The sequence below is a fragment of the Eleginops maclovinus genome, chromosome 8 (assembly GCF_036324505.1).
Source record: "Eleginops maclovinus isolate JMC-PN-2008 ecotype Puerto Natales chromosome 8, JC_Emac_rtc_rv5, whole genome shotgun sequence".
In the NCBI taxonomy this organism is placed as follows: domain Eukaryota; kingdom Metazoa; phylum Chordata; class Actinopteri; order Perciformes; family Eleginopidae; genus Eleginops; species Eleginops maclovinus.
Genome location: NC_086356.1, coordinates 17,665,901 through 17,692,795, shown reverse-complemented (window position 1 = coordinate 17,692,795; position 26,895 = coordinate 17,665,901). Strand labels below are relative to the sequence as shown.

The 26,895-nt window shown below is 39.2% G+C and overlaps 1 protein-coding gene across 4 annotated transcripts; it reads right to left on the bottom strand.

The window, feature by feature from the left end:
• Nucleotides 1-10,561: 10,561 nt before the first annotated feature.
• On the bottom strand, nucleotides 10,562-18,324 carry zgc:63972 (protein CutA homolog). Of its 4 annotated transcripts, none has more exons than XM_063888893.1 (6): nucleotides 18,175-18,324; nucleotides 17,399-17,547; nucleotides 15,963-16,022; nucleotides 15,234-15,279; nucleotides 15,075-15,124; nucleotides 10,562-12,294 (listed from the first exon to the last, which is right to left on the bottom strand). In XM_063888893.1, exons 1-6 carry the CDS (start codon nucleotides 18,265-18,267, stop codon nucleotides 12,192-12,194), a joined length of 501 nt encoding a protein of 166 aa, XP_063744963.1. In that variant the 5' UTR covers nucleotides 18,268-18,324; the 3' UTR covers nucleotides 10,562-12,191. The 4 variants fall into 4 exon arrangements, with proteins under 4 accessions (XP_063744963.1, XP_063744962.1, XP_063744966.1 ...); XM_063888892.1 differs by having other exon boundaries at nucleotides 18,014-18,322; XM_063888896.1 differs by having other exon boundaries at nucleotides 15,080-15,124; nucleotides 18,014-18,322.
• Between the last annotated feature and the right edge of the window lie 8,571 nt (nucleotides 18,325-26,895).

Here is a 26,895-nt window from a genome sequence, read left to right as displayed (position 1 = left end):
GACTACTGTTTGGAAGCCTCAAGTTTGGCATTTTGGCTGACTCTATGTAGTTTTTTAGACTTCGAGGCGATCATATTTAAACAGTACATACAATATAGACAAGGATGTGCAGTTTGGAAGGGATACGCATCGATAGAGTCCACAACCTGGCTAGATCTTCTACATGTTACTTGTATCAACATCAGATAAAAGAAATGTACTATGCAATGTATGAGAAAAATATCCTTGAACATTCTTGCACCACAGAGTAGCATAGACAAATGGCAGCTCAAATACTTAAAGATATACATTATCACTTTTTCCCTGAAGTAAAAAACCTTAAGGCATCATTCTTCTCGAGTGGTGTGCCATTTGAAAGGGCCATTGACTTTGAGTACAGTGTACATCTGTCAAATTGGAATAAAATCAATGATCAGAGATTATATGCACCCATCATAACCCACTTAGGGAGTTGTCAGGAAGAGATACATCCATTTTAAATAGTAACTTATAAATCCCGCCTGTCTACATGCCGCAGGCTACACCGGTATGCTATGAAGCAGCTTTGAGAGATTTAGAGAGCCCGGATTCGCTGCACTGCTGATGGAAAGCTTCATCTTGTTTTCTGCTCTCACAGAGCTACACAGGAAAAGGCCACAAGGTAAGCCCACATGCAGAGACAGCTATTGAACTTCCGCTCAGAGCTTTTCCGGAAATGCCGTGCAATCAAATAAATGCCATGAGCTTGCCTGCCACCCATCACAACATGGGGTGCAGGTAACACAGAGACAGAGAGGATGCAAATGCAAAAGAGTAAAGTATAAGCTTGTTTTTGAGTTTAGATTCTACAAGCAGTATTTATAGTTTAGATGTCACACTGACACTGACAACCTCTCATTGAAAGTAAAGTAGGCTCCCCATATCTGTGAAGTCTCAAAGAGGCAGCAGTATTAAATGTGAGTATTATGAAGCTACTACAGGCAAGACACCAGAGGTGTTAAAGTCCATGGCAAAATTATGCAAGCTGGGAAAAGAAGAAACTGTCTATTCAGTTGCTGCGGCTTTCAACACCCACAGCATCCATAGAAACCTTGAGAAGCTGCTGGTCATCAAGGCCCATTATTCCATAACCTAAAAGTGGTTAAAGGCCCATTACTACAAAACAGATAGCAAAACGGCTAAATATTTTGCAGAATGACAACTTACCATACAATTCTTACCCTCGTTCAAACCAATTTTGCTTTTGGTTTTTTCCCTTTCCTTTAGTGTGTCATTTAAGTTGTTGTGCATGTAAATGGTCTGCAAAGACTGACATCCCAAAGTTCCCTCCAGAGGGAATTTCTGTCCAACCACACAAGATACAGCCTTCACCTAACCTTCATCTGAACAGCATTGCATTCAATAATGTTGTAGCTGTGCAGGGGAATGAACTCTCCAGTATACTAAAAGTTTTTTGTAAAGATATACAGTACAAGGTCTCATACGCACTCATCAACATGGCAGAACACCACTTGGAAATGTAAAGCAAGGTAACAACAATCTGCCAGACTTTATATTTATATATATTTAATTCCCTAAAAAAAAACAAATACAACTCTGAATATCAAAATACAGGGAATAGAGCAGAGGCTATAGGCAAATGGTTGTAGTAAAACCTGTTGTTGTAACAGTTTTAACTGCCATCTAACTTTGATTTCAGGCAACTGTCGCATCCTGCTTGACAAGACCATAAAGATAAACCCCATAAACTGTGTGAGATGGATAGGATCACACTTTTGTTTCACATTTGAACTTAAGTTTGGGCAAGAAATAGACTCTGCAAGAAAATAAAGATTGTTAAAACAGAATAAATCCAAAATAACACAAAATGTCATGCCTGAGATATAGATCAATATCTGATATTGTGCATTAAGATGGAATTGGAGGGAGGAACAAAATAATTAAGATAAACATAATAAAACTAAATGCATTTGCTCTTGAACTATGATATGACATGAGGGCGTTTGTTGGCAGGGCTGAGTTGCTTCACTGCTAATGTGTTAACTGGCACACCTTTTCCTGTCAGTAACACACACTCACAAACAACTGATTTGTTAAATTCTCAGAATAAAAGCTGGACTGTGAACCATAATTGTGAAGAAAAAAAAACTGTGGGAAATGACCATTGTGTTCCTGTGTTTCAGTGATAACAAAGCCTGCCTAAAGTTGAAAAACAATGTAAAAAAAGGAACTATAAGTAGAGAATGAAATAGAAGGACAGTACTTGAATACTAATACACAACAATGGATTCAGAGGTCAATGAGAAAATGTTTTATTTCCACTTTGTTTCTGTGAACTCACATCACCTTTACTTTTAAGCCTTGATCTACTGCTACAGTAGATTTTGTGTCATATCTCTTAGCTGGTGAGTGGGAGTTGCGTAGGAAGTGCTACACTTTTCTGCAATGGAGGAAGCTTTGGTTACACACAAACTGACACACACTTTGTCATTCTCAGTAGCTGCTCTCTCAATATAGTCCACTTGCCAGCATAGTGGACCCGGAAATGTTGAGTACATCAGAGTTTCATGTTAGAAATGTATAGTACGGGTCCCCAGCACAAACTGACAGATGCTAATTGGCATATGTTGGGCAATTTGCACAATTAGCATGAATTGCGTTTATTAGCATGAGTGGCATTGGATATAGAGAGCACAAAATGAAAATGATTGCCCATTGTGGACGTTAAAAAAAAAAAAAGAAAAAAGCATCAGTCCAATCCAAATGATCCAGAGTCCCCTTAATCATAAATGGACTCAACATCCTCAATAACCTCCAAAACTACATTTTCTCCAAATCAGTCAAGCCATTTTTAAACTGTTGTCTCCATTAGCTATGTTAATTCATGCTAATTACTGCAATGTATGCTAACTGTGCAGATTTCCCAACATATGCAATTGACATCTGGCAGTTTCTATGTGCTAAGGAACCTTACTATACATTTTTTATATAAAACTTTGGGGTACTCAACATTTCCGTGTTCACAACAGGTCTCTGAGCTGCTGACTAGACTATAAAAAGATTCTCTTGTTTTCTCAGTGTTAGCACTGCTGGGTAAAAAAACTATTATTTCTGTTTATTGAGATTCATTTGATACATTCATCACCCTTCAGTTTAGCACTGAAAACACAAGATCTTAAATTGTGTCGAACAAGAATGTGATTTTCCTTGTAACAAAGAGTTTAATTGAGGGTGACCTAGCTGTGTCAAAAGAGGAGGCAAAAGACTAACAATAATGCAGATGTATTTGCTGAATTACTTGCAAGAGAATTCCGCAACTCGGTCCATTATATTTCTTGAGCACATACTGTACATGTTCAAGAAAAGCTTGATTGCATCTTTTAGATTCATAGTATTCTCAGACAGAATGTCAGCATCTACCAATTATCAGAAATCCTTTGTGAATTTAAAAATGAATACTTTATGTACTAAAAATACTTTCTATTTTCCTTTGAGTTATTACAGAACATAAATGGGCAAACAAAGCAAAGCAATTTAAATTCCCAATACAAAACCATCATATAAAAAAATTGCATACGGTGGCTGTGAAAAGTACGGAGCCCCTAAGGTGACATGAAAAAAAAAAAAAAAAAAAAAAAAAGTTTAGTTTCACGTGCTCACGTGAAACTTTCACGTGCGCACGTGAAACTGGTGACGCACGTGAAAATGGTGACGACTTGTGAGCAAAGCAGCAATGTCCTTATAATAAAGACCGAGATTGAAATATAGCGCAACTAACTCCTGTACTACTGTAGTCATTTCTTTCACTGACTGTCTCCAGTAGCCCTATGGGCCAGGCTACATCAATCTACAGCTTTCATGTGCTCACCTAAAACGTTCATGTGCTCACGTGAAACTAAACTTTTTTTTTTTTTTTTTCATGTCACCTTAGGGGCTCCGTAGAAAAGTGCAAAAGTTGAGGAAATGTTTTTTTAAATGGGAAATGTGTTTTGCTGCAATATGTTTATACCTTGAATCCAATTCATCCCTATTTGAAATTCTGGCTCGGGTGCTGTGTGGGTACCTGAGAAGCTCTTATATAAACTCAGTGAAGCCAGTATTGAGCTTAGGTTTCAGTGCTGTCGGGATTGATAGGTGTAACAAAAAACACAAGTAGTGTTCAAGGGTCCTGATGTTTGCTGAGAATTGATATTCTGTAGTCCCAGGATACCTGCTGCGGTTTTGCCCTCCACCATCTTCTTGTTTTTATTTTGCCCATTGTGATTCACACAGTTTCCTTTACTGCTTCTCTCTGCAGGCTCCAGTGTTAAAGGACAATGTAGCACTCTTTAAGGCAAAAAACATTGTCATTTTTGAATGTGATATTGTCCAGGAGCACCCACACATGATTCAACTTGTGGATTATCATGCAACTTGTCTGAACTTAATATGTGAGACTTTCCCCATATTCAGCAATCTGAAAAAGTTTTTGTTTTCTGTACCACTCCAAACTATTAACCATGATGTTTTACAGCAACGGAGGGATAAATGCTTAAACCAAATGTTGGTCTATTTAATTAAATCTCTCTAGATTCATAAAAATGCAGATGGCTAAAGCTACAGTATTTAAATGTGTGGGGTAATGGACTAACTGTTTGACATTTTTTATAATACAAGGTGTTGCCATGGCAGTGTGTGTGTGTGTGTGTGTGTGTGTGTGTGTGTGTGTGTGTGTGTGTGTGTGTGTGTGTGTGTGTCTGTGTGTGTGTGTGTGTGTGTGTGTGTGTGTGTGTGTGTGTGTGTGTGTGTGAGTGTGTGTGTGTGTGTGTGTGTGTGTGTGTGTGTGTGTGTGTGTGTGTGTGTGTGTGTGTGTGTGTGTGTGTGTGTGTGTGTGTGTGTCTTTTGTATGCTGCTGTATGTTCTGTATTGTTCTCAGGAAAATACAGAACATTTCAGGAAATTATTCTTGTGCCAGTTCTTTTAGTGCAGTCTGGCTCTTTGATTAAGAATTTGCACATTCAAACTGATGTAGAAACTGTGCCAAAGCAATCGGGGAAAATGTATTGTCATCAGAAAGGAAACCAGGGTAGCATGCAGCATAAATTCATAACTACAAGAGTCTGAGAGTACATGTGGTTCACCTGTCATGGTGGTTTAAACTTTTCCCCGCTTTAACTCCCCATGAACCTTCACATTTCTCCCTCTAGCACTCACAAACATTATATAATCATGCTTGCCACCTGCCATTGTCACTGCTGTAGGCCATTACAATATACATAAGGGTAAAAGTATGCCTTTCTTGTTCACTCTGAGATTGCACTATACTAATAAAGCCCATCTGTCCATGAAGACCATGAATAAGTTAGTGCATCTGTACCACCAGCACCTCAGAGCTGTGCTGCTGGCTTGTTCTGCTGTAGGTTTGTGCACACACATTAAGAGCAGCAGAAGTGACATGAATCAACCTGAACGGGAGGATATACTGATAATGATTTCACAGAGGAACGCGCATGAGGTCGGAGATGGGTGACAGGCGAGACGTCAGATGTTCCAGGTTTCGGTAAATCATGAACAGCAACGTGACAGCCTTAACAACATGAGGTTTTGTCTTTCTCCAAATATCACAGTGCAACTAGGAGACACTATTTAAAACCCAGTATTTTTGCGAGTCATCTCGACAAACCCCTGTGGAACTCAGGCACAATGTTTCCATTTTGTGTTTGTAGAACATATAATTACCAGCCTCCTACCTGACGCAAACGTGTGATGTGAGGTATGTTTTTTGGTTCGTTTTTCCATCAGTATTTTTTGATTCATGTAGTAAAAGATGCATTTTGCACTCACCTGCCACTTTTGATAAATTGAAACACATTTTGATGTGGATGTATAGCTTCTGGTTCTGAAATATGCAGCTAATGTGCCTCAAATATAAACTATTTTGGATGGCCGTTAGGGGCGACTCGGAGGTCTAATTGTATGGAAGTCTATGAGAAAATGATCCAACGTCTGACGTGATTTTTTCGTTAATTTGTTAATTATGTCCCAAAGCTATGGAACAAAATACCTACAGTATAGATTTCAGGGAAGCCCGCTCAGTGGAAGTCTTTAAAAAACTCAAAACAAATCGGTACAATTTAGCTTTTTAGGAAGCTAACTCCTCAATGCACTCCGATGCATTTTAACCTGATGTTGTTTTTGTACTATCCTTCTTTCAATGCACAATTTTATCGTTGTACCTTTAATCTTAATGTATTTTTTATGAGTCTGCTTTTATTCTATGCTATTTTAAGTTTGTTTATATGTCTTTAACTGTACTCAAAAGTATGTGGTATCAATCTTCTGTGAGTATTTTAAGAGATGTCTACTATGAAGCACTTTGACCTGCAATTCTTATATGAAAGGTGTGTTACAAATAGAGAATGTTAATATTATTATATTATCTCAGTCATCATTTGCTAACAGATTTTTGTTCACATTGCTAGTTTGAAGTAATGTTCAATACAGCATAATGTTTATTCTGTAAATTATCAAGGGTAAAAATAAACAATAAAGCAGTGTAGGCTTTAGTACATTGTGATTGACAGGTTGCTAATGCAGTGCTCTAGCGCCTGGTCCAAACATGGTCAGTCTCCCGAAAAATAGGAGGAAAAAACCCAAATTGCCAAAGTTGAGGTTTTAAAGTCATAGCTCATATACTCATGTGTGACCTCACAGTGGATTTGTCTACTTCTTCTTTTTTTTTTTACAGATTATGAATAAATGCATGGTCACTTCAGGTTTTTTTTTTTTGTTGAACAATGGGCACATAACAGGTGTGATAATAAGAAGCCTCATTATTTTCAGTTCTCAGGTTTTTGTAGCTCTCAGGCTCTCTTTGAGTAGCTTTTAATGAGTTTAGATGCTGTGCAGCGAGGGGGAAAAACAAGTTGTTAGTAATATCTTGACATTTCACATTTCCTAATCTTTGAAATGCTATTATTCTCAGCAGTATGGTAAGCTACACCTTAGCATTTAGGCAGCTCAAATCATGACAAATAAGGATTTCACCTCCTTTCAAATTAATTACATAACTAATCAAAGATGTGTGCACAGTCTGGTTCCCAGCTCAATACCCAGCAGGATTGTCCTCCTCACCAAGGACAGATTAAAACCTCAAAAGGCCAACGACAGCACACACCAACAGACTCTTCCACCGTTCAAAAAGCCCAGCCACTTGCTTTGATCTCACACTTTTTAAATACTATAAGAACTGAGTTTCTATTGCATGCAAATTATGCTGTATCTCCATTGGAGGACCCTTAAAACAACAGTCCTCTTAAATACTCCACATGTTGTAAGTAAAAGGAAAACAAGGATCCCGACTAAAGTAGCACAAGCGTTGTTATTGTATCTAGGTCAGAATAATGCAATATACTCTAGTCCATATGCAGTTGCACAGCTGTGCTTTGGATGTGAGGCAGCAGTAGTAGCAGGAGCTGTTCCACCTTATTGTACTCCTTACAGCACTGCCATATGGAAAAAGGTACTCCTTCTGTTTTCTACAATAACAGTCATCATGTTAATCGCCTCTTTTCCCACAACACATGTACTTATAAGAGGAAAGAAACATAGAAAAGGAAAATTAGCAGATGGATACAGAATGGAGAAAGAGAGAAAAAGAGTCATTAAACAGTGAGAGGAGGGAAGACCAGATGGATAATGATGCAGGAAAAAAGGGATGCATGACAGAGAAACACATCTTATTTTGCCTTTACCTGACAGGGAATCAGAAGACATGCTCTCTTGCTGCTGCATCTTGAATGTTGGCTCCAGTGTGAGACTGTGTGTGAGTGTGTGTGTATCCACAAGCCACAGAGTGTGAGCAAGCCAGCACGCCTCACTGTGTGTTTTGATGACGGAGCCCGCGTAGCAGCTCAGGGAGTGAGCGAGGGAGCATCAGAGCCAGGAGGAAGGTATAGAGGGAGAAGAAATTGGATTCTTCAGTACCTCGCCAAGTGTCTCCAATCTCATTCTCTATTTCCCTCTTTCTCATTCTCAATTTCTGTGTGTGTGTAAGTCTCGCGCAAAACACATGGACTGCAGATGGTGATTTATGAGGTACACAGAGGCAGGGAGATGGGAGGAGCATGAGGAGGGAGAAGAGGAGGTGCTGAAGTGAGGAAGGAAGCAATCACCTTGTAGTGTAGGCTTACTCTCTGAGGCACTGAGCCATTACTTGTCCCTCCCTTCAACGTTAGCCTGCCATGCCGAGGGCCAAACCAATTCAGATCTTACATGTACCACAACATCAGTTTGGCTGTGTTAGAGATCTTATCTTATCTGAATTTGAAGTCAGTAAATCTTAAATGGAAAAATGCCAATCTGTTTGCATAAGAACGAACGATTAATCCACACATTATAAAGAAATCAGAGCAGAGTGTATACTGGTTATTATTCAGAAATTCTTAATAATAATGTCCTTGACTGCATGCAAGATGAATTAAAGTCGTCTTTTCCACTTGAGTAAAACCTTGTAGCTATTAGAGAACACCAGGTGTGGTATGAAAATGCAATCAATGGCAGAAAGTAAGTACTTTTACTCAAGTACTGTACTATTACAATTTGTAGGTACTTTTTTGAAGGATTTCTCCTACTCAATACTTCTTCTCTAAAACTCATTGGCAAACAGCGTACTCAAAACATTGATTATGATACATTATAATGGATGAATAAAGCAATGATCAAATCAATGCATCACTTTTTCAAAAATACAGGACACATTATCTGGAAAAGTGGCAACTTTGCATAATGTGTACTTTTACCTTTTGTACCCTATGTATTTCTTATGCTAATACATTTGTATTTTAATTAAATTTAACTGTTTTAATCTACACTTTTTCCAAAACAGTGTAATTATGCATACCCACACACATGCCATTCTGCATGCCTGGTTGGGTACCTTTTGTTCTTTCTTTTTTTTTAGAGGAGCAATAACGTTTTCCATGGATTTCACAGAGGGTCCCTACTGACACTCCTTAGAATCAATAATTATTACAATAATGCACTGATTTATTTGGTCAATTTTCCTCTTGGCATCACCGCAATGTCCATTTGCCTAACTTTGTCTATATTTTAATAGGGTCACCCCAATGTTAAAGCTTGTTCTCTGCCGTATAATGTAACTTAACTTATTACACATGTCATTGTTTCTCCTAGTGTCTCTGCTTATTATTCATCTTTCATATAGGCTATTGGTTGTGTTCTCTCTAAATTGTATTTTGGCAGTAAACATGGCTTCCTCATGACAAGTGGAGCCATGCAACAGCATGTTAAAAATAAAAACTAATTTTCAACCTATTTAAAAAAAAATCCATCTTGCTCTACTGTTCGGGCATATTATTAAATGCACAGTGACGCTGAAATGCAGAATAGATATAATTTTATTCTAAATAATGCATTAAGTTAAAATAGTAGAAAAAAGTACATCAGGTGCTATTGGAAGCAGTTATTGGGTGCTGAATAATCCCTCATCTGTCACCTCTACAGGAGGGAGCATTTTTCTGTTGGGAGTAGCTCCTCCCAGTCCATTAGTAAACTGTCAGCTGCTAAAATATTCCTCCTACTTACAATGAATTATTCCATACTCCAGCCCCTTCTTCAAGATTGTGCCACTCTGCAGAAGGATTGCAGGAACCATGATTTGTTGTACTTGCTCAAATTAAGGTTTGGGATACTTCAATATCTGAAAGTAAACATGAGTAAACATGATAATTACAGAAACATAAATACATATTGAGATGATTGCAGTTTATACTGTTGAACATACAACATGTTAAAAGCAGTGTATGTGTTTATGTTGATTAGGAAAAATGTGTTGCTAAAATCATGTTTTTTGACAAGCACAAACACTTTCTTACATGAAATGGAAAGTGATAACAACACAATAGTATAATAAACTATAACAATACAATACACATACTGTAGATTAGTACTATTTTAACTGCCGTGACACCAATTCATTAAAAAAATCTGTTAGTATCCATTCTTGCCTTGTTTGATCAGAATTGTGTGTGTGTGTGTGTGTGTGTGTGTGTGTGTGTGTGTGTGTGTGTGTGTGTTATCCTCAGTTTATTGAATTTCTCAGCATGTTATCAGCGTCTGTTTCTTTCAGTTTATTCTTATTTATGCTGTCCCTAACTCTGCATCCCACAGAGAACTTAATGAAACATATATGTTTTTTTTTTCTCTAGCAGCTTCAACAAATTAGGCTTGAACTAACTGTAGAAGGGAGAGATTCAATCCAAAAATAATTAATAGTAAGGCAGATTATACTCAAATGTTTAATTATTAAGAGTATGTGTGTGCAGTGCTTATTAAGTTTGGTATATAGCAATAATAGTGATACAAATAAGGGAAGACTTTATTCTTTTGGCAAAATGAACTTTCTATATCACTGTACAAGGTTGAAAGTCGTTTTGTGTTGAAGTATTACTTCAAAACCTCTTTCAAATTAGTTCTTGGTAGAAGTAGCAGCATACTCCTCAACCTTTGAACACGTTGGGCTGGGAAATGAGCAGTTTGTTTGTTTTTTGTTATAGTATCTGACAGGATCAGGATCCACGTGTCGGGTAACAGTGTTTTTTATGTCATTGAAACACCACCATCTAGTGAACACCTAAACAAATTGCAGTATACTTTTTATCTTTATGCAACATTCATATTACAGTGGCATTTGTTAAAGTCAGCAATCACAACTCACAAAGGCATACAAGTACCTGTAAGTATGTATAACCTGTGACATGGCTTGTACACATACATTGATGTGAATAGTTACACATGCGTTGAAGTACAGTTACAAACACCCATTCACACACAAACCGACACATTCACACACACCATCAAATGGCCTGATCTCAGGAGCTGATTGGGAGGATTATTCTGGCTCTACAGACACAACACACAACTAAACCCAGTCTGTAGTTTCTTTGTTGGGGCCTCATGCCGGAAACAGTTTTTCTGCAGACTGAGGACTAAAGCGTACTTTTGTATAATGAGGTAAGCATGCATGGCTGACCTGCAACTGCAAATACGGCTTGGTGTAACAGATTTATTGTAATTGTATTACATTTCTTTGTTTTTGGATTACATTTCTGTGGTCATGTACCAAAAATCCAGATGACAAATTAATATAAAACAAAAATAATCCTTTATTATTTCCGCAGTAAGAACATGTTCAGGCAAGTCCTGCGACGCTCACGTGTGTCAGAGTATTGATTGTTTGTTTTTCTTATTAAATTTAAGTTATTTAGCCAGGCTGCTCTGATCAGCACCAGTCACTCATGTTACATATAAAACTTTTTCTATATTCATTATGAGAACAATTGAAAGAAAGGGTCAACACGTACAATAGTGTTGTCAATCATACAGTATCTGTTTGTTAATGTATCCTCAGTAGTACCGTGTAGTTTTAACAGAAGTTGTACAAGGTGGTAGTAAATGTTTTATTGATGCAGCCAGGGCTAACCTGGAGCAGAGTTGTACTGAAATTCAGCAGTATTGCTCTTTTATGACACATTTCACTACACTTCTATTTCTCAAGGCAGACAGTTGTGTGCCGCCTCCCAATCAAGGAAATACTATTATTATATTAAAGGTCATCCCCCATGGCTGTTGAATGTAAAATAAATGTGTAATCTTAAAAGAATACCTAATTAAAACTAGACCAAATAAATAGAATATAAATATTAACATTAAAACTAGAGGGAAGGAGATGGTTCATCAAATGCACTATTCAAAGATTGCTGCTTTTAGTAGACAGAATCTGTATAGTCGGTTCAGCAATGTGAAGGCAAACAAGTGAAGATTTAAAAGCATGATATAGATTCCTGTACTGATACCATTATTATTTTTGTAAATCAACTTGGAGTGTATTTTATCAGTTAGTATACTGAGAATCCCTGAGCACAAAGCAGTGGTACTGTTATTGTCAACAGATTAATATACCTTACAAACTGACCTAAAGCTGACCGGTCATCTTGCAATATGTTTGTTGGCAGTGTCTTGTATGTTACCTTAAAGATGCAGTCAAACAGAGGTAAGTTCTTTCTGTGACTGTGGCACAAAGGACTTTAAAGGACTGAAAACAAATCTCCACAGTAGTAGTGGAATTTGCAATGAAAAGTCAGGTACACATGGCAAATTTTCCATGTTCAGCTGCAGTCCATGTTGAGGTTTGCTTTGATTTCAAAAAGCTATCAGTCGTCTGGAATGGCTTCATCCATCCACTTCATGTAAGCCAGACTTCCGTCTTCCACCAGGAGGCTGAGGACTTCTGGGTTATCGTACGGATGGACAGACCTTGAAGGGACCCAAACAAGAGACTTTATAAATACGTTTTATTTATATAGATAAACACTACAGCAAGAACTCATATATATAAAAGGCAAGGCAATTTAGGATATTTGCATCTCAATATTGAACAGAAGAGGGCCTAGGATGTAGCTTTGGAGGACTCCATTTTACTTTTGGATTCTCAAAAGTCCCTGTCCTTCGAAAGGGATTCAAACACGATTAGCACTGTGACAGAAAGTCCCACAGAGCTTTCACTATGTTGTGGCTGTTAAATGCAGCACTGAGATCTACTGATAAGAATGAAGCTTTTCAAACATCTGTGTTTAAGCGGATATGATTAAAGACCTTATCAAGAGTATAGTATAGTCTCATTGCTCCAGCTTGGAAAGTGTAAAGCTGTTAACAAACAACCTTAGTTTATTAAAGAGTTGTCTAGATTGTTCCTTTTTTAAGTGTTGCTAAATTACTGCAGTTTTCAGCGCCTGTGAGAAAAAGCCTGGGAGTAGAGAACTGTGGAATATTTGCAGATCTGATGCCATGCAGTCAAAATGATCAATGACAAAAGCCTGTAGCCAGAATAGCAAAGCAGCAAGATGAAGATTTCAAATGTTGCATGATTTCCTCCAAGGCTAATGGATGTGTCATGTTCAAATTGTGGCACGCTAATTGAATGGGTGCATGCAAGGACAACACAGGCCCTGTACCTGACATGGAAGAACTAGCAGCTTTTTTCTCATTTTATGAATTATGTCAGTGTACAAGGAGGGATTCAATCAATTATTTAGTGGATAGAATTCCAAGGCATACAGATACAGGAGGATTTGTAAACCAGTCAACAAGACCAAATAAATTACATGTATTATTATTGCTTTTGGAAATGAAGTTAAATGACCACTGCCTTTCAATACTTAAGACAGATCCATTAGCTGATGTGGAACCCTCTGACATTGAGGCGCTAAAGCTAAAGCTGCTGCAACTGGGCACATCATCGTTGGCCTGGTAGATGGGGGTTTCAGGCTAATCCAGAAATGATCCATCAGAACCATTGGCTTTAGATCTGCTTCAGTGGAGGCCTCATGCCCTGAAAAGAGGCCTACATCCCCAGAACAGATTAAGGGTATCAATAACTTTGATCCTTTTCAGTCCGCAGGTTTCGATAATAGTCTGTTGGACCATTTGATCCCTCTGTTGGCAGTGGTCCACCAATAAAACTAAAACTGCCCAGTTTGTCCATACAGTAATTTCTGCAAATATCTCTGGACCCACAAATGGTGTATTTTGTGTTACGGACCATAGCACCTTGAATGCAGTATGTTTTCGTTATCTCTGCCAAAATGTGTTTAGATTTTTGCTTGGAATATTTGTCCGCCGTCCGTCCGTCCGTCCGTCCGTCTGTCTGTCTACAGGATAACTAAATAAAATAATGGTCTTATTTTCACGACACTTGGTGGAAGGGTGACGCATGGTCAAAGAACCCTAATACATTTGAAAGTGAATCCAAATCAAGAGGCGGATACAAATGTGATACAAAATTTTCAACTGGAAATATTTACATGAATGCCCCGTCATGTCAGAACAACAGCTCAGAAACAGCTATCAACATGTTTTTGGAGTGTTCTGAGCAAAAACATATAGCCATCTTCTTTTTGAGCATCCATGCCTTCTTCTTCTGCCATTATCACAGGGTCATGAACACACCAAAGTCAGAAAAACTACTTCTTAACTCGGAATATGGGACCATGAATGGTGAATGAACAAATGTCTTGGAAGATTCCTTTTGTTTTAATGAGGTAAGTGAAATGCCTCATGCCCACCATTTGCTGTCCACTAGATGTCCTGAGGTGAAGTTAGCTCTACTAAATCCATACATCGTACCATCTGTAGGAGTACAACCTTGCACTTATCTATGGCTTTTGCACACAGATTATCCTAGCAGGAAGCAATCCAATTCATTACACATGAATTCACTGGTTTTGTATCTGTGAGGCTTACGAAAGTTGTAGAGCTTAAAGATAGCAGTCCATCTTGTCGAGTTAAGAGGGACGAGACTTTAGAAAAGTGCCAGACGTTCAAAAAACTTCTCCAGCAGGAATGTCCTCTTATGAAGTTTTGCAACCTTTGGCAACAGTTTATGACAGTCTGTGCTCTTTATCGATTCTGATAAGCCAAGAGGTATATTGCATTCCTCAAGTAAACTTTGTAAGGTGACCACTAAGTTTCCGTTTGGGTCGCGTTCATTTTGTGCTTAATGTTGCTTAAATAATCCTCCCTAAATATTTTAGCAGTTACAAGTAGTCGAAGGAAATATCCTTAAAGGTTTTAATTTGACACAAGTAGGAACAAGTATAAAGAAGTTGCAAAAATATCAGCAAAACAGAAAGCAAGTGAGAAAAGCATCTGCACTGTAGCAAAGCAGGAAGCAGCAGTCATGAGCAGTTCCTGTTTATTACAATTATTTTCAACATGGACTTTTTAACTCAGATAGATGCCAAAAGTCTAATCGTCTTATGATGCAACACAATTAATTATTCTTACGCAAACCAACAGTAAATTCAGGTCAAGAAAAATATAAATTGCCCAACACTGTTGATTATAGTGCTGTTATTTCTAAAATCATAGCTTTTGTTGCAATGGAGTAATTTTAAGTGCATAAATAATATGGAAAATAACCGCAGCAATCCCTTAAAGCAAGTCTACAGTAGCTCGCACAGATTTAGCGACAAGTTAGTTTGAAACTTGGATAGTAATGCAAATACAATGAATAACTGTTAAATAGAGCCTCTCACCTTACAAAATCTATGACTTGCTGGATCCTGGAGGTCTTTGTTTTCACCAGCTGCAACAACAGACATCTCATCTTACACTCTTGCAGTTTAACAGGAATTGCAGCCTTCCTCTTGAGTGCATGTCTATAGTAAAAGGATGTTGTTTGTCAGTCAGCTTACCATCAGAACTTCACTTGCATCTTGGATTTCACCCTTCCAGTAATACCTAAAGAACCAGAGAATCATATACATTAAACAAATGCCCCAATTACTGCACATAAGTAACTAAGCAGATCCTTAAATTCAGTAAAAAAAGGTTTTTGTAAAATTCTTTCTGAATGCTCTCAACAATCAAACCGTGGGAAGCCGTAATTATTATTGCGGCTGTGATTCCCAGTGATGATAGGCTTTTATTTTGGCATTTCTCTTGGATTGTGAAGGACAGTTAAAACCAAGCAAGAAACGTACAATTAAACATGTAAAATGACAACATAAAAGAGGTATAAAACTAGATTTGACTGGATATACTGTAGCTGAAACTCTTTCAGTTCTTCATTCATTGGTTACCACGTTTAATATGGCTTTGTGTAATAAGTTACTCTCCCACACTCAGTTCCTCCTCCCTTGTTCCTTTTGTGGTTTATGCATTAACAGATAAGCTAACACATTAATTCAAATGACCGCTTGAAGGCTATCCGCCTCTCAAGTAGTGGGAAAACTGATAAACACATTCAGACGCAGCCCATTCACCTTCTGATTTCCTAGGTAACCAGCCATGTAGGTCAGATAAAAAACACATGTATTTATTCATCTATGCGAGTCTGTACATGTAAGCACTAAGCTAGTCTGTTTGTTTGTGCCACAGCTGGGTTCAAAGTTGTGTCAAGGTAGGAGGTCAGTTTGATTTACATTGTAGAGGTCCTGGAGAGGATGTTAATGCTAGCTGCAAGCCGCCTCTCCATGATCGCCCTGGAAAAAAAACAGAATGGTAGGGAGCATGGATGGAAACGTAGGGGGGTAGACATGGAAAAGGAAAAAAGAATTAAACACTTACAGACCACCAGCTATTTATCAATTACTGCATGAAACTGAGCCCATCATTATGTTGCTCTTTAGGCAGGCCGCAGGAAAGACTTTAATGGACAAAAGCTCTAAGAAGATGGCAAATGTTTCTTTCTGCTGCTGCTCAGCCGACAGTATTACCAGCTCAGTCGAACCCCATCCTGTGAAGCAGGTGATTTACATATCTGGCACCAGCACTGTGCACCGCTACCTTCTGACTTGACACGTGATAAAATATTGCTCACTTACATTTAACTGAAATGCAGACAGAGGACATGAGAATGCAAACACAGCACTGCAGCAGTAGGTTTGACAGGGCTGTTTCTGTTGTCTTGACAGTAAATTCAAACTTACTGTATATCTGGTGGACCTACTTTGAATAGTTTAAATCACCACAAGCTTTCACACTGTAGTTTAGTTTATTTGATCTGGACCAAGGGCAAGAAAGTTTACATTGTTGTATTACAGTTATCTTGATGATTTGGCAGTTTTGGCGACTGTCATCCTGCATTTTCAGGACACAGGTGGGGACATCAGATCTCTGCTGACAGAAGTTTTTGCAGTACTTTGATGCTTTTGTCGATACTGTATTTCTATGTGTTTGTGTAACAAACAGACCATGAATATAAAACGTATTATCAGGGATTTTGGTCTTATTAAACTGCAAAGCGATTGCTTTTGATCGATCTGTGGCAATGTCCATTTGAAAAGATTAGTCATGAGTATGGTTCATACCCTCCAACACACCAAAGCAATTATGAAGATTGACGCAGCAGATGGCTGGTTTAGCTTTGCAGGGTGTTTGCACGATATACAAATCATGGGGTCGGCAGTTTGATCCCACCTCCTGACAACATGTTTAAGTATCCTTGGGCAAGATACCTAACCCCAAATTGCTCCCGTAGGCATGTCTACTGTATTGAATGTATGTATATGGCTATGGATAAAAGACTCAGCTAAATACTATGTAATGTAATGTACAAAGGACAAAAAACCCTACTAAATTAACAAGTGTTATCTTATCCGCTTATTTCGTTTTTATGATTTGAAGCTTGGTTTGTGGTTTTCTTTGCGGGGAGTTTCTGTGAGATTGGAGGACGTTTTCTCACTTCTGTTTTTGAACAAACATTTGAATGACCCAAAATGTCGCACTATGCAGTTGAACTAAATCATTTATCATCACGCATCAAAGCCATGTGTTTCCAAATTTTGCTTGAACTTCAATAATACATGTTTTAATCACTGTATTATTGCAGACTGTAAAATGTGACCTGCTACTGTACCTGCCAATGTCTTTAGCTGCCATTTCGTTTGGGCTGTTGATGAGAAGAAGGGAGTGGTGGCCTGGTGCATAGCTCCCTGTGAGAGCTGAATGAAGCTGGACTCCAATGGACCACAACCCAGGATACATGGACACAGACAGGACCAAGATCTGAAGAGAAGGTAGAGTGCAATAAGGTTTAAACAAGTCAGTTACCTAAGAGACTTGAAGAACTTGTGTCTTGCATAAGGTAATATTTGCAGCCTATCTGACAAATGATGTTGCTGTTTCACGTTATTTCATGTTTGGATGAAGCAAAGTCATAACTCAATTTAATTATCTTCTGCCCTCTGAAAGGATTGCCTTGTTTGGCTTGGATTGGATTGGATTGAGTATTTATCCTCTTATTATTTGGCACTGTCTGTCACAGATAAATGAGTATAGGCCTTGGCGTGGACGCAGTGACCAATTTATAATCTGTCCTACTTCTCTGCACAGCACAGCACCACATTCAGAGCTGCAGGGTCAACACAAATGTGTCAGAATAAATGCAATTAATAACATTTTAGCATTTCAGATGTCTTGTTATGAAAGTTTTCTAAATGAGAAAATTATTAAAATAAGTTGTAACTCTTACCAAACATGACATGAGCAGCACCGAGCGAAACCCAGAGAGGGAGACAGCTTCTTTATGGCATCGATGGAACATCCACACATTGTGCCACAATGTCATTCCCGGAGTCCGGCTGCTGCATGTAATGAGGGACAAACTTCTTTCATAAAACTGCTGAAACTCACTGCGGAGATGATTAGTGTTCCGTCATTTTTATGAGCATGTCTCCCCCTGGTCAAACCGATGCTCAGTGAGAGAAAAACATCCAGAAAACTCATTACTTTTACACAAGAAGCGCATTGTGTTGACAGGTACTTGAGGTCGGATGGTCAAAGGCAGAGATAAATCTACACGCACTGTAATTGGTTGCCTGACGCTTCCTGACACGTCTGCGACCAATCACATTGCTGCTTCACCCTCCGCTGCCCTGCCTCCAGGTCCGGGTCATAATCGGCTTTGTGTCCATTTGCCGTGTAAACACAACTTTTATAGACTCGGAGCGCACATTTCAAAGCTGGGAACTCACGAAATAAGTCACATGGCTTTCATTGATTTTGTTTAGAAATTGAAAATAGTGTAGTGATACATTATAGACCTAAAGATATTCAACTTTAACCATTTTATAAATTAATGTAAATGTAAACTGTCATACAATTAAAATATATTGAATTTTAAATCCAGACGAAAACAAAAACGTTATATTTTGCATTATGTTGATACATGAATCAGTAGTTTTTTGAAACGATGAGAAAAGTAAAGCCAACAAAAGATAAGATTGAAGTTAATGATCTCCAGTGGTGGAACAATGAACTAAGATTCTTGTAAAAGTACAAATACTTTAGTCTTAAAATACTCTGCAATTTCACTTTGTTTTATCATTACATTTATCTTTTTTGCAGCATCATCTGAATTTACAGTGTTGATTGAAAACGACTCTGTATCTCTTTTATGAATGGTCTTTATGAATCAGTTATTCCATTGTGTTTATTTATTGTGTTTCTTTTGTTTTCTCTCTTAACTATTATGTGTTAATGTTGATGTAAAGCACTTTGAATTGCCTTTGTGTATGAAAATGTGCTATATAAATAAATTAAACGTAACTTTGCCCTTATTCCAAGTAAAAGTCCCAAATTGAAAATGTACTTCAGCTAGCAAAAGTTCAAGTTATCAGAATGCATAATAGCTCTTTTTACGGTATGACATTATTTTAGAATATTATGTTATGTTGTTTTTATTACTAATGAATACATGCAGGGGCATTTAAAGGTTTAGTTTTCCAATGTGGAGCCCATTTACGCTGTAAAATACTAGGTGGTACAGCACTCCAAAATGCAGTGGAGGAAAAGTATAGGTAGCATAAAAAACAATTACTCGAGTGAAATACAAGTATGTCAAAATACTATTTAAGTACAGTACTTGAGTAAATGTATTTACTTACATTGCGCCATGCCAATATCTTCTCCACTGTTGCCTACAGTTTCACTGTGATATCGCTGACATTACTGTAATATCCAGCTTCTGTTTGAATCAATGACAACACAATGTGTGTTCCACATATAACTAACTGTTTATGCGTTGCAAAACATCACAACACAAGCACCTGTCTTCACAAATGGCCAATACTGCAACTAACCAATCACAAGCTTTTTATGTCGGCAGTGAGTTATATATTGACTAAAAAGACATAATGCCTAGATAATGTGACATCATAGGCAGTAATCATGTGAATGATGTACATTTAAGGGAGACTTATTACAAACTAATGTAACTGCTGAGAGGAGTGCTCCTTGAGTGGCACGCACTAATTAACTTAGGCCAGACAAATGTGTGTTTATTAGCATGCACTATTCTGTAACAAGATTCAAACAGATAAACAGCACAGAACAGCACTCTGTCACCTCTTGATAAAGTGAGTACAACCAGAGTTTCTGATCTCAGATCCAGTCTGTTGGCAAAAGGCCAATAAGATTCAAACACACATCTACTGGTGAAGGCACACACACACAGCTACACACAAACCCTGCCATATACACTGAGGCAACTTTCGGAGAATTTAAACAGAAAAGTCGAGCTCCCAGCTTGGCTGCATGTGAATGAGGAAGATTCAGACGAACTAGAATCTTTAACAAAAATGAATAATTCAGAGGCGGATTGTTGAAAAGAAAACAAACCAAGTGGATTTGGCCTGGCATTTTATTGCCACACACCAGATAGAAGTTTAGGAAACTTGACACAAGTAAGACAAATGAGTAAAGAACATTCACGTCAGTCCTAGAGCTATAAATATCATTGATTATAAGTTGGAATTTTGATGGGGTGTGTACTGGCACTGTTTCCAGAAGCTTTGGATGTTTGAATAAAGTGTTTCTACACCGGTCGTCCACACGGGGGAGATGTGGGTCCATGCATTTAAGTCTTTATGCCCTCCTTTCATTGTGAATACATATGTTCATTCTATAAAACTCTCATTCACTGAAAGAACATGTAAAAAGCTCCAACAAGGCAACTTGCCTGACTCATCCTGCACCTTTTTCTTTTTTTTTGACCAGTTCCCCGTCAGACGCTGTCCCTCATTGGCTACAGCACAGATCACAGAGTGGACAGCAGGGGGCGCCAAGGGAGTCAGCTTCAGAACAAACCAATTTATTTCCCAAGCTCACACAGGCTTCATTTAAGAGCCCATCAGAGGGCTCCAATAGAGCCACTTAAGCCACTGTTCCCCAACATGAAAGACGGCAACCAAAATAGAGAGATAGGAAGAAAGGCGGTGAAGAGGCGTTTGATCTGCCTGTTCTGGGGCATTACTCAGAGGGGTTCACTTCCCCTAGGAGTGCTGAGGCCTGTTTGTCCCTTAGAAGTCTAATGTGAAAAAAGAGATACATTTTATTTCTGTCGACGCTTCTTGTCTGTCTGTGTATAACGAGGCCAAGAGGTGCACAGTTTAACCGCAGAAAAAAACTGAAAATGATAGATGAAAACAGGAGAAGCACAAAGGCATCTGGCAAGATGGGCCTTGCCTAATTCGCCGTTAAGCTACAACTGCCTCTTGGTGGGATCAATGAAGTTGCCTCGCTGTGAAAGAAAAATAAATCTATCAGGGAGATGAATAGAGTTACGTGTGTGCGGACAGGGAGAGGTTATAGAGAATGGAAACTCAGAAGGTCTGCTGTTGTCGCCCTTTCTGTGAGGCACTGCCATTACTGCACTGGATGGGCGGTGGAGGATGGAGAGACAGAAAGTGTGCTCACTAGTGGACACGCAGAGGTCAGAAAAGTCCTAATGAAGGCACTCTCCAGCCTGCGATTACCTCTAAAGAAAGAGACTGGTCCTCCCAAAGAGGTTAATTAAAGAAGTCGACGGGCCGAGCAGGGAAGTGTCTCCATCACCACCGTGAACTCCAGTGACCGCTCCATCTGTGAGGACAGGGCCATCCATTACAGCTGATTCCTGGCTCTGGCTCCTGTCCTGAAAACACAGAAGTATATGCAGCAGTGCCACAACTCTGACAAGCAGCAAACAAAAAAAATATATTACTGCCGAGATATCCCCTGCTAAAGTCCCTCAGGTAATGAAACTTCGCCCCTCTTAGGTATCAGACAAACATTGCATCCTCCCTCCATTCTGTCAGCCATCTTCTTCTTTCTGCTCTCTATGTCACAACTAGTGGAGCATCCGAAGGCTATTTATCAAAGCTGAACTGTCATGTTGTTTATTTCCTCTGAGCGCTCCAGAAGAGATTGCAAAAATAGAGTATTTATGTTTGTTTAGCAACATAAGCGCACATATCCAGAACTGTGGAGAAAGAAGAGCATTACCTTCCTTCGACACATGAAAGAATCAACCATCAATGGAAAAAATAGCTTCAGCAATCCCTGCTGAGAAGAAAGATTTGTCATCCCTATTTCCATAGTAAGTGTGGAGAAAGGTGTGATAGTGGGCAAAATGGTGATACACAGTAAGGAATGATGGACTGAGGGTGAAGAGGAGAGACAGAGAGAAATGGAGAGTTTCAGTTGATTGGCTCTGAGAGAGGACAGAGAGCCTGGAGCAATCTTACAGAAAAAAGTTAAACATTTTCATAAATCTGTTCTCGTGCAGTGGTGGGAGGCTTAAATCACGTCAAGCTTGATTGGTTGAGAGGGAGAGCCGAGCCTGAACGCGAGGAGGGGGGTGTTCACCTCCGATGCTGAAAAACCTGTGCTTCCTCATTACACTTTCCTCTCCGAGCCGTCTGCAGCATAACCATTCCTCGCGCTGACGCAGGTAGAATGAGCTCATTCCTTCTCCATTCACGAGCTGAGTGCACCCAAATTCAGAGAAGGGAGACGCGTAATAAGTTCAGACTCCAAGTTAGAGTGCCTGCAGGCATTAAAGTGGAGGATGAACAGTGGAGACTTGATGGAAGAAGAGTGTGTTCGTGCGTGTGTTCGAAAGGGGGTTACATCTGGAAAAAAAGCTGCTCTCAACTGCACCATCTCAGTATTTATCCAAAACATTTCCCACAGTGGAGTGGCAATGATTAAAGACTCCTACATTTGAAATAAGGAATCGATATTGCACACAGTTCTGGTGAGGAATCAAACAGCAAACTTAAATATGCAGTTGTTGTCATACAGTATGCAGTCTCATGTTGAAAGCATAAAAATATAGTAACAATATTCAAAAAAACATATAAACAAGCAACATTTTTGAATGTTCAAATTCTGTCTGCATAGGCAAGGTCATTTGGAAAAACATTTTATGTTTATTGCGTTTATTGATGTGTAGTCCAATGCAAATCAAACTGTGAGCTGGGTGTATAGTTGGAGTGTCTGTGTGTGTGTATGTGCGTGTGTGTGTGTCTATGTGTCTGTGTGTCTTTGTGTGTGTGTGTGTGTGTGTGTGTGTGTGTGTGTGTGTGTCTGTGTGTCTGTGTCTGTGTGTGTGTGTGTAAACCTCAGACACTCAGAAAATGGCATTATGGAAATGCAGGAATCACCATGAAAAGGGCAGCCAGAGGCATGCTCAGGGCAAGATTTTATATACAGCACCTAATCAGCCAACCAACTGCGAGCGCTCCTATTTACCCTGTTTATAAGTCACCCCTAAACCTGCAACCACTTCATCTACATAATCTCATCTCCTCCCTCTTCATGTCACACTGTCAGCCAATTCCTAGTATCACAATTTCCTCAGGGCCTTTTTTCCCCTGCCATGCTAACTCTCCTGTCATGTGAGATCATGCCCCTACCTGTCCTGCAGTAATGTCTGTGTTAACCCCAAACCAAATATCTTGACCTTCCCCACCCACCTACACACCTGTTACCACTTCCAATAAGCTCTGTATCATATCTACTAGACAAACTTCTGCTCATTCCCTGCCAGATTATCTGGGATGCTTCTAAACTCTGCCTCCCTTGATTTTGCTTGTTTTGACAACCAGCCTGCTGTGTTTTGGTGACCTGCTCAAGATAGGATTATCATCAATTGGATACTGTGAGTTTTTATCATTTTCCTTGCCTCCAAAGTTTGATTTTATTAGACTTGTCTTGGGTTCACTGTATGTACAAACAGCACGCAGTCAACGTTGTATCAGCCATTGGCCAAGGAGTTTTCCCATTGTTGCATTACATTTCCTGTAGCTGACACAGCCATTACAATAAGTGCAAAAACCATTAAGAAGAATCAAACTCACTCATTTGCGCCAAATAAGCCAAACCATTATAGGTAATAGTGCATTCGTTTCAAATGGGCTAAAGCTTTTAAGAACCATGACATTTTCTTTGTTTGTGTTAGATTTGATAGTGAAGTTGTAGTTGAAACAGGTTCGTTTTCTGTTTGCGACGTCAGATGTGTAGAATTTCAGCAGCCCTTATATCTAAGGCGACGTTGTTCCCCCAATTTTGTCCATTATTGTCACCATCTTGGTTTTTGGAACCATAACTGGAGCTAAGAACAGCCACTCACTACAACCACACATTGAAGCACACACTGAATTATCAAAATTAATGTTCAATAACTGAAAGGGTTTAGGTTTGAAATAACTCAAAGATCACCCAGACCAGACTCAAAGTAGCCCTAAAGCATGCTCAGCTTTATCGTCTATTTTGGGACACTCATTAACAAAATGAACATCATGCTGTAATAAAAGGATAAACTCATCAGGAAAATGTTTACTTTAGTAATAATTCAAGAGAGAAGTGAGGTAAATATCTCATCGACTTCTATACAATCAGACCTTTTAGCAACCAGTGGAGTGGCCCCCAGCTGGATGTTAAAGAGAATGCAAGTTTACTGAATATCTCATACCTGGAGGTTACGTGATTCAAGTTTTTAATACCGCAGTCTCTCAGGTAAGACAGCAGCAGCTTCTTTCTTAATTGTTTTCCACCTGGGCCTTTTTCAGACCTGCTTATTATTCAGACCTATACTGCCAGCCAGCTGATAACCTCCAACTGCTGCGAGCAATTAACAAGAGTTCACCTACTGTAGCGTCCTTAAGGAGGGATGCCTTTAGAGCCAGAGGAGAGATAGAGCCGGGAAGGTTGTAAAAGGACAAGGAGGAAAAGAGAAAGAGGGATAGATTGAACGGATGGACCCTGTTTCATAGTCAAAGGGAAATCAATGCTAATGAATGTGTTGGTTCATGGAATGCGCTGATAAGGAAATTGCCAGTTTAAGGGGATGCTGCATGTGCGTGTTTGTGTGTGACCAGAAACAGATAAGGATGTTTAGTAACAATGATGGTCAACCCACTCTGCAAGGTACAGCAAACACAGGTGTACCGACCTATTAGGAAGTGTTCGAAACTAAAGACCTGGTCAATATCCTGGGTGTTGTATCGACTGTCAATGACTGGTTTGCTGTGCTTCGGATGATTCAGCTAATACAAATGAAATGCTAGATAGTCTCTTAATAAAGAGGACATAATATTCTCATTTTCAGGTTCATATTTGAATTCTCTGTCTCTACTGTGACATGTTTCCATGCTTACATTTTGAAAAAGCTCTTTATTTTTCTCACACTGCCTGTGCTACAGCACCTTTTTTCACCCTCTGTCTGAAACCAGAGCCCAGACTGCTCTGATGGGTTAGCTGGCCGGCTCTGTTGTGATTAGTCAACCGCTTAAAGATGTGTCGAAAATGTCCTGCCCAGCCTATCACGTACAATTTGTTGGAGCGCTTGCCAAAGAAAGCACATGGTGATGACATTACGTTGCGGGGAGGATGTGGCTCAGTGGGTTAGTGTGCTGATCTTTGGATCAGGGGAGTGCTGGTTCAATCCCACCTTGACACCCGCTGCAGTCAGCATGTTCTGTGTCCCCAAATTGCTCCTGTCGGGATTGAGTGTATGTAAGTCGCTTTGGGCGACATGTGACAGAAGTAATAAAAAGGAGTGTGTGGTAGAGGAAGGGAACTTTGGGATTTTAGCCTTTGCAGACCATTTACATGCACACAAACCTCTACAACATTAGAGGAAAGGGAAAACCCCATATTTCCTCTTTAAACTTTGCCTAAAACATTATAATTCTTAGTTGATTAATGCCCTGCACAGCGTTGTTGAATTTCGTGCATGTAGAAGTTAGTCCAAGCATGCAGCCTTTACAAAAAAAAGCAGACATATTTTTGAATTCATAACAGCAGTCGCACTTTTGAGTCTCTGAGAGGTGAAGGCCACTAAGATTGATTACACGAAATGAAATGAGAAATGAGAGAAGTAGACTGTTCTTTTTAATTTTTTTTAACTCAGTATGCTCTACTTCTCAAATACTGTTGATTATGTTTTGTGATGTGTAACAAAATGTGGATATCCCTCCAGCCTCTGCTCACTCATTCAAACTGCCACACTCATCTCTAGTTGCCATTAAAACATAATGAAATCACATCACATTGATTTAACTAATAAAAGATTTGCTTGGCTAAACAAGCTTCCTGCTGAAAAGAATTAAATGACTGTTGATTGTAATTACAAAGGCTTTGAGAAACAAGTCAGGTGTGGTGGGGGCAAGGGGAGGCTCTCTAAAAGTGATAATTAAAGTGGGAAGGTGTATGAAAATGCTACAAATTAGCAGATCCTCCCAGGTGGTATCACATATTTTGCAGGTTGCATGAGTAAACATATTTGCACTTGCTATTTATCTTCACGTTTGTTGGCCTGCACAGCACTGCTACAATGAGTATAATTTGGAGGGTGGAGGTTTACAGCAGATAACAATAGAAGCAGGAGCGGCATAGATCAAACGATTTTATTTCTGTTGTAACTGGGAGAAGGGGGCTCCTTGGGTGTCTCTTCTGGGACTACTGCTCTAGATTCTGATAACCATTTTCCCTTTGTTTTCTCTCTTGGCCCTTTGAAATATTTAGCGAGAATTCCTGTCTACCACATAGACACACATTAAGAGTTTGTGTGTGTCTGTGTGTGTGCACTCAAATTTACAATCACTATGCTCCCTAGCTCCAGGCATCAATCATCAAATGTGCACTAAACATCTGGATGTGGACACTTCAGATCTCTCCATTTTAGCATAGACTCATCCTGAGGGATTGATTCTCCGAGCCCAGCCCTGGCCCCTCTTGTTATGGAGGCCGGAGGATCCACTGAGAAATCCCCACTCCATGTCTTTATTTCTCCATCTATCTCTCCCCTCTCTCTGTTGGACCAGCACTACCATAACCCTCCTCCCACGGGTCGGACTTGGCCTGCCACTCCAATAGCCTGCTGTCTTCACCTGTAGATAATGACAAAAAAAACAACATTTGCAACCTTGCAAGAACACCTGTTTTAAAGGTTGATTGAAAAAAACTGCTCGAACGTGACCTATTTACACTTGAAAAAGGCACTTCTTAAGACTAGCGGATGTTATGTGTTATGTCCCAAAGGAATGTTTAATAACATATTATTTCATGAAGCTAAAAACCTGCAATGTG